Genomic DNA, 17,027 nt, shown 5'->3' with positions numbered 1-17,027 from the left:
GGGATGAAACTATTCTGGCCTCCGTACTCCCTCCACTACCGAAAGAACCGTCGGAACCAGAAAGCGAAAGCGAGTTAGAGGAATCCGAGCTAGAAAGCGAAATGTGTGAAGCGGAAACGACGGGGAACAAGAAATCATGCCCCCATATGCACTTCGAAGTCGCGGCCCGGTGGAAGACCCACCGTGGATTATGCGTAGACGTAGCCGCATAAATAGACTTTAAATTGCCTATTGAAATTATCGATAACACTATAATCGCATGCTGAGCGTAGAAAAAGGTCGATCGAATTCTAGTAAACAACCCTTCTATATATATATATCTAATCATAACCTATCTCCCCACCATTGGAGAACCATTACTCCCCAAAAGGAAAACGGACGTTAATGCTAATACCCATATTTTGGGGAAGAAAGAATTTGACTCGGGAGAAGTGCCCTATCAAAGTGACCATATTCTACTCCCCCGACATCTTGTCAAGTCAATCAGCCTTAAATTCAGAGATAGAAGTCATAAAACAAAGAGGGATTAATTCATTTATTACGATACAGTTATTACAATCTCTTCTAAACGGGGCCTTAACCATAAAATATATTCACCAACTCCCGGAAGGTTACGCGATGTTCGAACCTATACATCCGATTTCGCTAGTTAAATATTATCCAGGGTAGTCAATCGCGGCAGCCCTAACTGTCAATTTAAGCATCTTTGCAAGTCGAGACTAAACATCCAGGTATCGCGCTATCCAGGGACAGCCAGTCCTATATGCTAGGGCAACGTCACGACTTAACTACGTGTAAGACCGCTTACTTCCCTTTGTGCTCATTAGACTGCCCCATACAACGAGAGCCGCAGACAAACTGTGAATATTCACTATTTAGTAGCAAGGAACCCAAGGTCAAAGCCAAAGCAAATTTTTGCGATAATTGTTAATCTCATTGAGGGTTCCTTCATAACCCCACTAACCCAAACAATTATCCATATATGTATATTTTTAGCGCTTCTCGTATTCATAGTTTATATCTTTCTAATTCACAATATTAAAGTTTCGTATATTCCTAGGAGTATCGGAAATTGCATTCGATTATAAATTTTTACCTTTAGAAGTTTTGAATATTAGCGTTTAGAGAGAAATGTTTATATTTTGTTATCTAAATACTTAGCTATAATTCTCCGAGAGAGAGTAATATCCCGATTTACGTATGTGTTTACATACCTCTATCCTCTATGCCAATGAACTTTAATCCAAGTACTTTCTATGTTAATACGTTTTGAATATCAAGACAGTAACTTTTTCCAATTCCGCCGGACGAATATAGCCTCCCACAGCTCGATCGTAGATTCAACACTCAACAAGAATAATACCTGCATCCTACTTCGCATCGCCGGACATTACGAACTTCCATGAAACCCATTCGTCGAGCACCGAAGTAATCTGTGACCATCAAAAATCCAACCGAGTAACCTCGTCCAACATATCAACTTCTTACCAAGAACAAAGGAAATCTAACAACCACGTGTTTCCTCAAATTACGAACTTCCACTCTCACACCCAACCCGACCGATCAATCAACTGATTGACAACCGATCAACAAATTAGATCGAACGTACTGTAACCAGTCCACCTAGCCATCGAATTTATCGTATTGTTTTAATATTGGTTCTAATATTGGTTCTTAATAGATACAAGTGTAACGCGTTAATCGATACAATCTTAGTACGCTGCAATCTTATTACGATGTTCAATACAATCTATAATCTATCAGTTAATCTATACAATTGTAACGCGTCTCAAATAACCTAGCTATACTTATTTATAGTAGTATGTATTGACAAATGAGAGAGAGTAACATTCCCTGTACACCCCGATATAAAATTAAAATCAAACTAGTCCCATTTAGGACCAAGTTTGATTTAGAAAGTCCGATGCAATGTGACGACCGGCAAAAACCGGCCAGTCCGTTTTAAATTTTATTGTTCAAACCCCGATCAAGATTCAAAGGATGTGCAGTCTTCCGCCGGCAAACTCACTTCCCTCCTCCCCGGATCTAACCTCTGAGTCAGGGAGATCGACTCATCATCTACCGTCATCGCAGCGGACGAGACCGGGAGTATAAATAGGGGGGAGATATCTAAGAACGGGGTCGGTCGCTGAAGGTCCGCACAAGCCACCCGACCCGTAGGATCCGTCCCGAGAAGCGAGGGCCGAGACACGAAGTCACCGAAGCCCGCCGACGACGAGCCGCCCGCCCGATCCTCCCGCTTCCCTCCACGACCGGAGAACTGAGAAGATTAATCCTACGATTACAGCTAATCCTAGGAAGAGGTATGATCCCCCCCTAAATTTGTAAACTCTCTCTCTCGCGGTTAGGAACGGAACGCGTTAGATCTTTTGTATCTGTTTACCGTCTAAATAAATCTTATATGTGTTGTCCTGTTATACGTATATTGCCTTTCTTTATCGACGACCCCACACACACTCCTCCACTCGACCTGACAAGTAACTGACCGATCCCGACAAGTCGGGATATCGCGCAAAATTAGCCATCCTTGACAGTGGGGCGGGTCTTGCCGACCTATTCGCCGAGAACAAGGAGGTCCGACTTCCGTCCTACCTCCCGGCGTTTCCCACATTTATTACGTGGATTGATAGATTTTGCGTTGATTGCAATGGATATTTTAAGGCGTAAAGTTTACTATGAATTAGTTCTAAATTCAGAAAGAAAAGTTGAAAATAATTTATTTTTCGACAATTTGGGATAACTGACCTTTGGATATAACATATGGATATAAATGAAGGTATGTATTATTGAGCTACTAATTTATTTGCGTTTATGTGTATTGTTGTACTGTAACTTAGTTTGTTTTTACTATGTTCGAGAAAGTAGGTCACACATTGGATTTCTGAGATAAAACTGTCAGCTTTTTCAGAGTGAAGCGGACCCACTCAGTGAAGTGTTTTAGGGAAGTTATGCTTTCATTTCTGATGCATGCCAATGATGAAAATTGTTTTTAAAATTAAATATCGATCAATGACGATAACATATGTTTAATGTGAAAATGAATATAAAAATATTTCTACATTTCTTTATTGTTTTGTTGTTTCTTATAGATTAATTCATTTAAATTTATTATATATCAAGTAAGTTTATTTACAAAATGCTAATAGTTTAATCCGCTTTAATATTTCGGTGTAAATTTGAACAACGAATTTTAAAATTTTAAATAAAAGATATACTGAAATTTTCTTTTATTTACAATGATTAGTAGAACACGAGACGACCTTCACCCACATTTCAGTCTGGGGGGAAAGGCCGCCAGTTGTAGTCATAACAACCTTTACGTCTTCTATTGTTGTGGATGAAATTCATTAACTGTCAATTACATTTTCTTGAATTTGATTCGCAGGTTGGAAAAAATCGTCATGACTTAAATGCCTAAAACTTTAAAAAATTATATAAAATTGAAAATAAATTCAAAAGTTTTGAAAAACTCGTATCGGATGGAAAATCAAAAAAGAATTTAATATAAATTTGAAAAAAAAATTTTTAGCAAAAAATTACCGCGAAAAAAATTCATATATAAAAAAATTATGTGACAATAAAGAACGATTTTTTCTTTACAAGACGTAACTGTTTAAAAATTTTTTTTCCTAAACGGAAACGAGAAAAACACGTGGGAAAATTCTTAAAAAAATTCCCACGGTTTATCTCCACAACTAACTGGTAGCGCCTAGTCCGACTGTTAAGAGGTTAATATTAATTTTTCTTGTCTGCTGGGAAGTCTTCCTTTTGTCTGTCTCCGGACTTTTCCAAGTGTAATGTTTGATATTTTGGATTGGCCGCTATTTTTTTTTATTTTTTTTTTTAAAGTCCGAAGACAGACAAAATAAATTCATCTTCGAAGTTTAGACTTTTTACGCAGTGAACTTTTCATATAGAAAAAAAGGCTGGCCGCGGTCTTTCGGGTGGGTTGTTTGAGCCGCGACCGCACCAGGTATATCGGAAAAATGAAATATTTTACTGTCGGTTCCCGATAAGGAATTAAATATGTTGTACATTTGTAGGCGAAGCAACGATTCGTATGGTTATCATCATTTTGTTCCATGAATAAACAACCGCGAGATGGCATCCGTGCTTGGTTCAAACTCGGAAACGGATCTTAATGTATTCCATGGTTATTTGCCAAATGGCGACCTGTGCAGGTGATACTTGTAAGGCAAAGAAATCCCGGCCAAAAGCCGTCCATGCTTAAAAAAATCGTAACGTTTCATACCGGACGTCTCCCCATCTCCCGCGCGCTGTCGGATAAACTTCGGAGCCACTCCTTCCCACTGCCTCCTCCTGGTAAAGAACGAGCAGAAGGAAAACAAATTAGATTTTATTTCTAAGAAAAATAATGTACACAGGCGCAAAAATCTTCTCGGCCTCTTCCCCTGCCGCCGAAACACTCTCTCTGTCTTTTCTTTCCAGCCAGACTCGCCTCTCGAACCTCCTCCCACTCTGGTTCGGCCCTTCACACTTCTGTCCCAGAAGGACGGCGGCCCAGGCCGGAAGTTCCGGCGCTTGGGCCACCAGTTAAAAAACCATCGCCCTCACCCTCCTCCGGGCATTTGTCCGTCGGGCGGCGGCCTGTCAGCGCTCTCCTCCGAAGGTAGGCCCAGACTGCCAGGGGTAGAAGAAGTGCCGACAGCGGCGCCCCCAACCAGGGGAAAGCCGTCCAACCGGAGGCGGGAGGGGAAGGATCGGGGGCCAGCCGCAGGATTCGCATGTTGGTGCCAGTTCGGGTCTCCGTTTGTCTGGCCTTTCTGTGGCGGCGTCGGGCCGAACCAATGCTGTAGACCACCTGCAGATACCAGCGACGTCCTGAATCCACCTGGTGGAAGAAACATTCCCATAAATCTAAGTTTGTAACCCAACGCGTGTAGTAGCGATGGAATGGAATCAATATAAAATAGCCAATATAAAACTGTTTCGACCCGGAAACCGTGGACGATAAAAGCCGGTTCAGTTCCTCCGAGACAAGAAAATCTTGCCATTCCGAACCAGAGGCACGGTCTGTTTTAAACGAATTACATTTGCCTCTTTATGTGCAGATCTATCCCATCCAGCCTTTGCACAAAGTAAATCCTTGTTTACCATCCGCCAAATAAATTCATCTTCGAAGTTTAGTCGCACCCAAATAATTATGTTTCTTCCATAACTTTATATCAAATCCCATTGTGTTTTGTGAATGTATAACAATGTACGCCTAACTGCCCATAGAAAAAAAATCGATCGGTTTTAATTATCAAGGATTTATTCCCGCGCTGAATGCTTCTCCCTATTCGATGACTTCGGTTGAATTCTTTTCCCCCTATCTTCTGGTTAATATACCGTAAAATAAGTTCTTAACCCACGTTTCGTTGGCATTTTTTTCCCGTTTAGTACTGTATTGTACTCTAACCAAACCTTGGCAAATACCACAAGGCCATAATTTCGGGCCACGATGCCTCACCTGGTATGAACGACAGAATTGCCATATATTGCGGTATGGTGCTGAGTTTTTATTTTATAAAGTGGTATTTGCACCTTCCAATCGCGTCCACTGGCCTGGCATTGTCAGAAAGCCGAGTAAAATTCGAATAGGGAGAGTTGATGACGTGGACGATTCTGTGGAATTACCCGGGTTGGTCCAGCTTCCCTAAACAGCCTGCGCTTGGCGCGGAAGAAGTTTCGGCTCGTCTAGCGAAAAAGTACCGTACTTTGTGCTGGGCCAGTCCTGCTGCCCGTGCAAAGTATGGTACGGTACATAGCCCGCAGCACGTCGGAGCCGCGAAACGATAGAACAACACTTACCCGATATAGGGCATCCACTTTAAACAGAAATCCGTCCAATCCGGGAATGTCTTTCATGGAGTAGAAAGAATCGTTCTGATCGGCAAAACTGGCTCCGAAAGGAACGTCCAGAAAGCTTTTGTCCACGCCTAAAGGATCCGATCGGTCCTGTTCAAGAGAAAAGTTTATCGTTGATCAATAATACAGAGGTTGAGGCGCAAGTGCAAACGTTAAACTTGTACGGCAAGCAGAAGTACACGTTTGACGTTTTAAGTCCAAGTAAAAGACCTTGCGGCGATCGTTCACAACATCACGTGACTCAGTGAAAGTCGTGCATTGACTCACGGGAAATTTGTTGACAAAATGGCAGATACATTTAACATCGAGGGTTACCAGCAAAGATAAATAAACAAATTAAACTGTTTAAAAGTATTTATAGGATGTTTAATAACACTAAATAATTATTTTTAATTATCGTTGTGTCTCCTAGCGTACAAGAGAACGATAGGACTACCTCATGCTTTTGTCGAGGGAAATAGTGACTTATATAAATTTGGAAAATTAATTTTTAGAAAATTTACAAATGTATTACGCTGTCAATGGTAGAAGATGCCGTGGAAGAACAAACCTACCTTAAGATAAGCTAATATGAAAACAAATATATGTAAATTGGGTTAATGTTACCTATGGTAGCAAACATGACGGCTCGTCTCTGAAACAGTGGGGATGCACGTTCTAACCTAACCTATTCTAATAAATTACCGTAATTATTGCCAACCAAATTATTAGAATAGGTTAAGTTAGGTTAGAACGTGCGTCCCCACTGTTTCAGAGATGATCCGCTATGTTTGCTACCATAGGTAACATTAACCGTAAATTGTATAGGCACTTCGCATCACTCGCTAAAAAATTGAATAATTAAATGATTTCGGGATTAAAATCGTCTGTTTCTTTACAATATTATTCATAAATGCTTAAATAATCATTATTTTAATAAAATACATTATAATATTAACCACAAACACAAAAAATGAAGTTTAAGCCGATCGTCTACTCGTCATTCTAGACGTAGCGAGCGCCATTATTGACCGTCTAGAATTGCCAGATGGCGGCGCTCGTCCAACCATCGTTCAGGTTTTTGGCTGAATACGTGCGCCTCAACCTCTCTAATGTGTATTTCTATTACTTCGCGCCAAAGACAACTTTTGTCTTCGTCGTTCTTGAATTAAATATATATTTATTAGATTTTACATTTCTGCTGTTTATTTTATACCTATAAATGCTGGCCTGTTGCCAATTCCGCGTTCGCTTACGATAAACGATAAATGCCACCGTTCCCGTTTGACATTTTAAGGTATCGGTGCTTCGTCGTGGCCGCCGCTCGAGTACAGTGGAACCTCGGTATACGTCTGCTTTAGAATATATCCTGTTTGGACGAAACAAATTTTGCTCGGTATACGACTTAATTCAATTATACGCGCCATCTATGAACAAGTAGCACTATCGGTGTACTAGACCAGACTAGACGTTCGCGGTGCCATGGTTTATAACTTTGTTAAATTTCTTCCGATTTTAATTTGTAAGTAAAATTTTATTACTTTTATTAATCACAAATTGCAAAAAGGCAAATGAAAAGCAACAGAAAACTAAAAAAAAAAAAAAAATGACTAGAATCACAATGGAACTGAAAAAAGATTGTTGAGAAATAAGGCATGCGTGTTCGAGATTTAACTGTTGCATACCGTATTCCGAAAACGACGATATCGACAATCGTGAAAAATAAAGACATTATTAAATCTGCTAACGTTACGAAAGGGATTTAATTCGCCAGAGTCTGAACGAGTCTGAACGAGTTAACTCGTTCAGACTCTGGCGAATTAAATACTTTTTAATTTTAATGTAGTTAAACATAAAAACGAAAAAAAAATTATAGAAATGTGTTAATTTTGAAGAAAAAGCTTCAAAGTACAATTTCCTTTGTCTCGCCTTAGCGCGAAACTTGACACCGATGTGTCATTGTTTACACAGCTGGATGACCTTGAGAACAGCTGGTGTCGTCTTTCGCGGGACATTCTCATGAAACTCTCGGGAGGAGAAGGGTAAAAAGTAGGGTGAATACTAGATGGCGGTATATTTCTAAATATTTTTTTAAAATTACGATTTTAATTGAAATTTCCGACCCCCCGACTTAATTAAACGTATATATAATAAAATCTATTAATTAAAAAAATTAAAAAACTATTGGATGCTGTTTTTGACATCAGAAAATAGCTTTAAATAACTTTACCGAAGTAAAATCGACGCACTAGAACTTTAGAAAGATGAATAAAGTTTTATAAAAAAATCCCATAAAAAAACCATTAAGCGTTAATTGCGTGTCATTAAAGGTTAATTAAACTCGCAATAAAATTTTTTCGCGCGGGTAAAAATTTTTCAAAAAATTTGGAGACTTAGAAAACATCCGAAAAATCAAAAAAAAAAAAAATTTTTTTAGGGGTCCTAAAGGACCCCATTTTTTGTAACGCTATACAACTTGCCCGAGATATCTCGGGCTAAGGGCTGAACCCTTTATCAATTTCTAAACAGATTATTCGTATTAAGGAGAGTTTGGTTTGATTTGATTTTGATTTAATAATTTAAATAATATAATACAATATACTATAATAACTTTAAAAATCTATAATAAAATTTATTTTTTTATTAATTTGCTCAAACAGTGTTTAAATTATTTTACAACCCCATTAATATATCATATCAAGAGGGGTTTTTAAACATGAGAATGGATTGATCATTTTTACGTTACTTCTTATGGGAAAGGTTGGTTTGGTATATGTCCAAACATCAGGAACGAATTAAGGTCGTATACCGAGGGTCCACTGTATTTTTTTTTAAACTCTTTCCGCCCTGTGGGCACTAAGAGAGCCTCTTTTAAAAGGCTCATTATGGGTTCGGACAGGCCCACAATGGAGCGACCGGGTGGTGAGGGACGGGCCTGACATATCCGAACGGACCACCCTCCGAAAAATTCCTGGGAATTATTCAACACGTTCGGATTCGATCCCGGGTCCCCAAGAGCGGTAGGCTGCTACCTCGACCGCTCGGCCATCCGGCCGTCTGGGTCCACTGTATTGTTCTTTAGAACTACCGAAAACCCGTCGCGGTGTACGCCTGGCAGAAATCGCCGGAACGAAAAAGTCTTCGTCTCTGGGAAAGTGATCCAAAGCCAGATTACGGTGGCTAGAACGGTAGTGTTTCTCCCAAGGTCTTGGAATGTAAGGTTACCTCGTACGGCCGTTTTAGCCATTTCCTGCCAGGTACTGTCATCTGGATGTCAAGCGACTGCTTCACAACAGTTAGAGAAGGAAAAAAATTTTGGAATTTCACTATTTGTGTTACTTTGTTAAGAGATTTTAGACTCTTAATCTTCGAAAGTAAATATATTTATCGTTATTACTATTATTGAACATAATTATGTTTTTAAATTTACTTTGCAATTAATGTAATTAGGAGTTGGCGTTCAAACCGAGAAAATCGAGTCCAAAGACTTGTAAAACGTATTTATAGAGTCCGGTCAAAAACAATCATATACGAAGCATATTTATTAGTGTTTCTCCAACGGGATCTCGGCTGTTTTTCAACCCAGGAAATTCTTTTTATCCCGGGAAATCCTGCAAAGTTCTTAAAAATTCACTTTTTTCTTATTTTGTGCTAGAGTTGAGGAAATTTTGCAAATAGAAAGTATAATTAACCCATAAACTGTCAGAATCAATGTTTCCTCTAATTTTTTTGTTAGATGAGCGGAAAATATACTTTTCTGAGCAAAACAAATTTTTGCTGAGCAGATTCTGAGCAAAAAATTTTTCTGAGCATATATATATGTTACAGTAAAAACTCGTTTTTAGTGAAAACGCGTTTTAACTAGTTGAAACTAGTTTTTACTGGATGTCATTGTTAAAACTAGAATTTACTGCTAGTCAAAACTGAATTTGAGTTAAAACTAGTTTTAACTAGACAAAACGGGTTTTAACAAAATGGTATAGTAAAAACTGTTTCGACCAAGGTCATTCGGCTAACACGTTCCTATAGTGTACGACGATTTTCGTATCGCTTTAACCCTTTTCCCCCGACATCTCGTTTACGTTTATTTTGCGATCCCTCCTAAGGCAATATAGGTCAGTCGGGCGATATTATTTTAAAATCAAATTATTCACCAAAAATCAAATTATCATTATATCCATATGAAAAAATCACTTACATTTATTAATATCTTTAGTTTTAAATACGATATTTTTCAATACATTTTATTAGAAAAAAAATTATATATATCAGAACTGACACAAATTTGATAATTTGTAACATTTTGTGAAAATTAACATTGTCTAGTTACATAGTTGTTCGTTGGCACCGAGCCAGAAAGACGTAGAATATTGTTTTGTACAATTTGATATAACACTTACGCATGTATGTTTATTCGTTGTGAAATTATGGCGCATTATATCAAACAGTTGTTTGAAATCAAAATTTTATACCGCTATCAACTAATATAATGAATTATTATACTTTGTTCGCTTCGTATCGAATCTGTTGTTAATAAATTTTACAAAAATCGATATTTACCAAAGTAACGACGAATCGGTACCCTGGAAGTTTTGCTTAAAATGCCAGGGTACCGATCGATCGGTGCCTTCGGGGACAAAGGGTTAATTAATGTTAATAACACAGATGTGTGACCGATATTTTCAACAAATATCGTTTAAATAATACAAATGATTTAATCCCAGTCATCGCTTTATTTATTTCCCCCAAACATATTTATGTAGCTAAAATTAGTTTTAACTAATGTTAAAAGTTAAAACTAGTTTTATCTAAAATCAAAACGTGTACAGCAGTAAATTCTAGTTTTAACTAGACAAAACGGGTTTTTACTGTAACATATATATAAAATATTTTTTCCTATAAAAATTAAAATAAATAATTATAAAGCAGAGATTAAAATTCATTTTAAAACATACTTCCGCACAAAATATTATCTTCTGTCAATGATTTAATGTATTTAATCGAAATATACGTAGCAATAATCACGTTGCAGACAGAGTGAGAAATAAGTAAACATCAATTCAAATCAGTGTGCGTGCTCGCCTGCGCGGCACATAAATTCTCGTGCGCGGCCGCGCAGCTTAGAGAGAGCATTGGTCAGAATACATTTGTATTTATGAATTTTAAGCCTGCTTATTAGTTTTTAAATTTTTGCTTATTATGGCATGTCACAGATTGACAATAAGGAGTATGTAGCCCATTTGTGACAGGACTCTGAAAATTCTTTGTCAGAACCTGTAATATCTGGAATAATTGTGCCTACGCTGTCTTAAATTTTTAACCGTGCCCAATAGCTTCAATAATTGCATTATGTCAGGTTGTGCAAATTGGGCAAGGATACAAACGAGTACGAAGTATGTAAATATGAAGTTTTCCTTCATAAACCCGATTATTAAAGCCAAAGGAACTGCCGAATTATCGGACTGTACGCTCGAAACCGCTATTAAAGCAGCGGAGGTAGACAAATCAAGAATATTAGACGGCAAAAGACGTACTGTAACGCGTCTCGAACTAGAAATCTTCCAGACTACCAGTGAAAAAACACATAACACCTGTCTCTCCTTAAATGCTTTAAGGACGATTCCACCCACATCAATTGAATCGAAAAGGGCATTCTCGGTAGCACGACTTTTCTTTAGCAAAATAAGAATCAAATTGAGTGATCGGAGTACCGGCCATCTTTGCTTTCTAAAATCTTATAATAAAAATTTACAATAATTTATTTAAAAAACGAAAATATTTTCTAAGTTAGAAGTTTGATATAAGTTCAATTTTTCGACTCGATTCAAAGGTATTTTTATTGTAAGCAGTTTCGAACCAATTTAATAGATTTTTTTCTATTTGTAAAAATTTCTATGGAATTCAAAAGTATTTCTTATGCATATTTTACACAGCATTATTATTATTATTATGAAAGTTGCGAGACGTATTAAGTTACAAATGAAAAATAATTATATCATTCGATTTTAAGATTTATTTTATATCTTAAAAATGATTAATTATATTCCGGGATTCCGGGTAATACCGGTCAAGCAAAAGATTGGGAAATGAGAAACCCTAATATTTATATTTTAAATAAATATTTTCATTTACGCTAGCTAACATGTATCAGATCTCACGTACAAGGCCAGATGGCCGAGCGGTCAAGGTGGCAGCCTACCGCTCTGGGGGACCCGGGTTCGAATACCGACGGGTTGAAAAATCTCCAGGAATTTTTCGGGGTTGGTCCGTTCGGATATGTCGGGCCCCGTCCCTCACCACCCGGTCGCCCCATTGTGGGCCTGGCCGAACCCATTATGGCTTGCAAAAAGAGGCCCTCTTATTGCCAACAGGGCGGAAAGAGTAAAAAAAAAAAAAAAAAAAAAAACGCCGAGGCCCGGTGGATAAAGTCACCCATGCCAGTAGTTTTCCGGATTTTCCGTGCGCCTAAATAGGGACCGGTTTCCCTTAGAAAGTTCTCAAGCAGACAAAATAAAACCAACAGAGCCGGTCCCAGACGGACGATCCACTGAAATGGCTGCCGGGTAAAAATCGCAATGGGTGTTGGCAGGTAATTCTTGGAGAAAAAGAGCGCCTACGTAAATGATACCAGAGAGCAACCCTCTGGGCTAATTTGACTAGTTTGACCAAACCCGCTGAGGGCGTTAAGGTTGACGCAGAATAATAATGGAAGAATTTAATTGAATTGAAATTTCTTAATTAGGAAAAAAAGAAGAACCTTACCAGTAAGAGAAACCGATGTTGAAGACGTCGGCTGTTTTGGATGCAACCGAACCCGGGTCCCCGGTCGTACTCTTCTCCGGTAGGATCGTAAAATGGAACGAATCCGTCGCGTCCCGCGCAGATAAACAACTTCTCGATGCGAAGACTGTAGGCGGATTTCAAGTCCTGGTTGGGATTCCACAGCACTCTTCCATACACTGTCTGACCTGCCAAACCACACAAATAAATAATGCAAATCCATTCAACATCTACTTTCCTCCTGTCTTTGGAGGTGGTACAGTACCTCCCGAGCCTCTCTTATTCGCTGCTAAAATAGGCGGCCGCGGCCTAAGATTTCCATAATAATAACCCTACTTGTTGGATTGCGCGGCGATGGCATTTGGCGCTAGCTTATTCCGAGCGGACGCCGACACCGCCGTTTCCACGCAATCCACCAACGCCTAATTCGAAATATTTCTGTTTAGTGCAGTCAATTGTCTCTGGCAGAACTGCATTTCTTTACTCTTCGACCGTTCTTCCTTCCTCCTTTCTCGGCCTTGCCCGGATGGCTCCGTCGTCTCGCGATACTTTCCTCCCGTATTTGTGACGTTTGTCGCCTTGTCTCAGTCGGTGGGTTCGAAACAGCTCTCGAGTCCCGTTCGGAGGAAAAGAAAAGACCACCGTTGACGAAATATTAAAATGTCAAAATTTGGTCTTTTTCTCTTAGGACTCGGGAGATTGTTCGAGGATTAACTAGCACGTGCAGGAACAGGACCAAAGAATTTATCCCTGGTATCGCGCACCACTAGGACGTACCGGTACGTTTATGTACGCGTATATTGAAAAAAAAATCAGGATCTCTTTGCAATGCTGCTTCGAAGACGGATCCCTAAAGATCCGTCTTCGAAGCAGAAGGTGAAAAAGATAGGAGAAAAAAGTAACCGAAATCAAGGTACCGTACGTTCGGCAGGTTCCTTGCGCCTCAACTATTTTTGGAAGGAGGCGAGAACTTCTCGATATTCGTTTAAAATCTGCAAGGGGAAAGTCTAACTCTTTTTGGAGTCAATCGATATTTCCATATTATCACCGTAGACTAGTGGTCAGATACTATCGATTATCCGATTTGCAGTCGGTTGCCAACCTATATAAAATGGATGTCAAATAAAGACAGACAGAAAACAGTCAGATTTATAAATTAAAAAAATCAAAAAATTATTTTTAAAATAATATTAAATAGTTTATCTCTGAGAAGAGAAGCTGACAAATGTCGAGAAGGCTCTCTCGGAGCTGACAGAGGAACCAGAAATACAACCATATTTGTGATAAATTGTTTTCAGATTATCGAAATAAGGATATCTACCGTTGTTGAGCCAAAATCGAAGAGGGTCGGAATCTGAAGGCTCGATAGGTCGTTCAATATACTACTGGAAAGCAATAACTGCGTCCGCTGTTGAATTATTTGTATTTGGTGAATGTATTTTTTTTTAAAGATTCAAAAAGATCGGGTGCATTATTTAATCTTATTTCTTTATTTTATTGTTCATTATCGAGTCCAGATGGTTCGGCACCACTGAAGTTAAATTTATTATATTTGCAAGTTCGTTTGTTACTGCTTTTGAAAAATTTATGTAGTTCTCCTCGAGTTGAAAAGCGGGACTTTTGAATCTAGGATGTAAAATTGTTGAAATGCCACATACAGTTTGTATTTTGTAATCGTTTAATCTTTTCATTACTCCTTCTTTTAACGATTGCAATAACTTTTTACTACATTCTGCAGTAACAGAATTTTCTAGTGTCTTTAACTTGACGTGAAGTTCAAGAATAATTGGAACAATTGAAGATATGGTAACGTACAGTACGTATCACCCGAGACACTGTTAGTTGCTTGTTCAAAAGGTTCGAAACAGTCACAACTTTCTTGTAAAACTACATTTTCTTCGGCCGTGTAGTGCTCCGCCACTATTGTAATTGTAAAGAACTTAATAGTTGTAATTTATACATATATTCATTCCGTTTTTCTTTATAATATTGTATCGGGTTTTCTGTTAATTGTGACGCGTTCGTTTTACTTTAAGCTCCGCATCACCTTTTGGGGTCACAACAGTGGTAAATGCGGATTGGTGGAAAGAAGGTCACGTGCCCAGTAAAGGCTCCCGGATGAGAGGGAGATATAAAAACGTATGTCACACGTGCAGAAGGATCTTTTTTTGGGGTTTTGTTCATACGTGGACTCTGGAGACGGGATTGATCCTACACTAAAGGAGAGGATTGTGGGTAATGTCCGAATCTGGAAGAAAGATAAGTGAAGTTTGTGCGTGAAGACAATCAAACCCCATCGACCTGAGTTTTGCAAAAGCTGGTAATAAATTAAATTAAAATTATATGTAAGTACTAGGAGTACTCATCAGGACGATTAGTTCTTTAATTTGGCACCGTATATCGTGTTCGTGGAGTGAGTCCGGCCAGGGCCGGATTTACATAAGGGCATTTTGGGCCTGTGCCCAGGGCCCCACAAAACTGGAAAAAAATTATGTTTAAACATAATTTTCTTTTCTATTACCGCGACAGCCTAGTGTGGCCTAATCATGAGGGCAACAGGCAGAGAAAACCAAACCCGGGAAAAAACCTATGAAACATCGGAAAATTTCGGGAAAAAATTTCACATAGGTATTTTTCAGTTAAATTAAAATAATTAGTTTTATACAATAACCTTATTTTAAAATGAAATTTACAACTTCCTAGTTCAAATCTAATTGAAAGTACAGTATTTTGTGTAAATTTTTTAAATCATCAAATTTGCCTACTCTTAAAGGGGGGCCCACCGAATTTGTGCCCAGGGCCCTGGATTGGTAAATCCGGCCCTGAGTCCGGCCACGTGCCTGCGAACAAGGGGTATCGCATCTGTGACGTAATCGTATCAATTGGATGCAACGACCAAATATGCCACCATGTAAATAATTGTATATATATCTATATATGTATTTTAGAATAAGTGAAGTTCTTTCTTTCATGTTAGTCTAAGCATTACCTTAGTGTATAAGTTCAAGGCATTGTATGGTTTTTAAGTATATTAGTTAAGTCCATTAGCTGTTTGTTAAGTAATTCTTCGTTATATTATTAAAGTACTTCCTGCTAACAACACGTGTCTTTTATTTTAATTGTAAAGTCCTCAGCCGAGTACCCCGCAACCAGACTGGCTATATTTCGGTATAGCCTTAGTCAGTACAGCCGAGAGTGGCAAGGGAGATTTTGGTAATGAAATAAGAAGTGTCCTATATAATCTTCTAATTCTAATAATCTTCTTATCATATTTAGGTAACTATTTCAACGAGTTACTATTTCCCGATTTACTTTTTTAAACGTTTTTCCTTGTTCGGTTTGGATATCTTGGAGTTTATCAGACGGTTTAGTTGAAGTTTTAAAGTGAGTTACAATTTCTTTACATTTAAAAAAATTCTTATCAGTTCTTCATCTCCTATTAAAGCATCACGAACGAGATTTAAGCTGTGGGCAAAATAAGGTAGATTCGTAATTTTTAATATTCTGCGAGCACCTAACATGTTGGCTGCATTATCGGTAGTTATGCTTACGACTTTTATTTTCTAGAGACCATTTTAAAGAAACTTCTTTAATAAATTTGCTATATTCTCTGATGTATGAGCAGTAACCACTTCTTCTTAAATGGAGCAGTCCATCCTTCCTGACAGTTCGTCAGGAGGTTGGTACTCCAACTTTATTCATGACCTTGCTTCGCATCTTGCTTTGCAAGGGTAAAGCAAGATGCAGTAACCACTATCAGCGTTTCAAGTTCACACGATGTACATATATCATTAAAAATAAAATGGCAAATATGACTGACTAGCTGTTAGCCGCGACTTCCCCCGCGCGGATTTTTCAAGAAAACACCATTTATATTCGGTATTTCAACAACCAAAGTAATTGTTATATAACACCTACCGCTAAGAATAATGAGAATTAAACGAACTGTTTTCAATTTGATCAATTTTCTGGAACGTTTACAATCATTCTATAGTCGAACCAATATGCAATAACAAATTCGAATTTAAAACGGTTCGAACATTTGGTTAAAAAATCGAAATATATAAAAATTTTTTAACTACGTCTGAAATGTTATCGATTTAATACACCTAAGTACTCAATGAAGACTAAATGTAGTCGAAAACAAAAAATCGCATGTAAAATAGTACAGTAGAAACCGTTCTTAGGGTTAAGCCTTAATGCTCTTCCCTCCCCCATGGGGGAATTTCGAAAAATCCCTTCTTAGTGTGCGCTTTCACGACGTACCCTAACTATGTACTAAATTTCACCTCTTTAGGTTCGGCGGTTTGCTCTGGGCGATGATGAATCAATCAGTCAGTCGGGACAAGTAATTTTATATATTTAGATTATTTATA

General features: G+C 38.2%; 1 protein-coding gene across 5 annotated transcripts in view; it reads right to left on the bottom strand.

Annotated features, from left to right (window-relative positions):
• Positions 1–4,362: 4,362 nt before the first annotated feature.
• Positions 4,363–17,027, bottom strand: part of LOC136979441 (extracellular matrix organizing protein FRAS1-like) — a 522,959-nt gene continuing 510,294 nt past the window's right edge. For all 5 annotated transcript variants that reach the window (XM_067275439.1, XM_067275436.1, XM_067275435.1 and 2 more), the window contains 3 exons: positions 12,634–12,839; positions 5,836–5,982; positions 4,363–4,873 (listed from right to left, as the gene is read on the bottom strand). In XM_067275439.1, the coding sequence (XP_067131540.1) occupies positions 4,514–4,873; positions 5,836–5,982; positions 12,634–12,839 (713 nt within the window). In that variant the 3' untranslated portion in view covers positions 4,363–4,513. The remainder of the gene's footprint in view (positions 4,874–5,835; positions 5,983–12,633; positions 12,840–17,027) is intronic.

This window comes from Centruroides vittatus, unplaced genomic scaffold (genome assembly GCF_030686945.1).
Source record: "Centruroides vittatus isolate TY-2023 unplaced genomic scaffold, ASM3068694v2 contig_620, whole genome shotgun sequence".
Classification (NCBI taxonomy): Eukaryota; Metazoa; Arthropoda; class Arachnida; order Scorpiones; family Buthidae; genus Centruroides; species Centruroides vittatus.
This window is presented reverse-complemented; position numbering and strand designations above follow the sequence as displayed.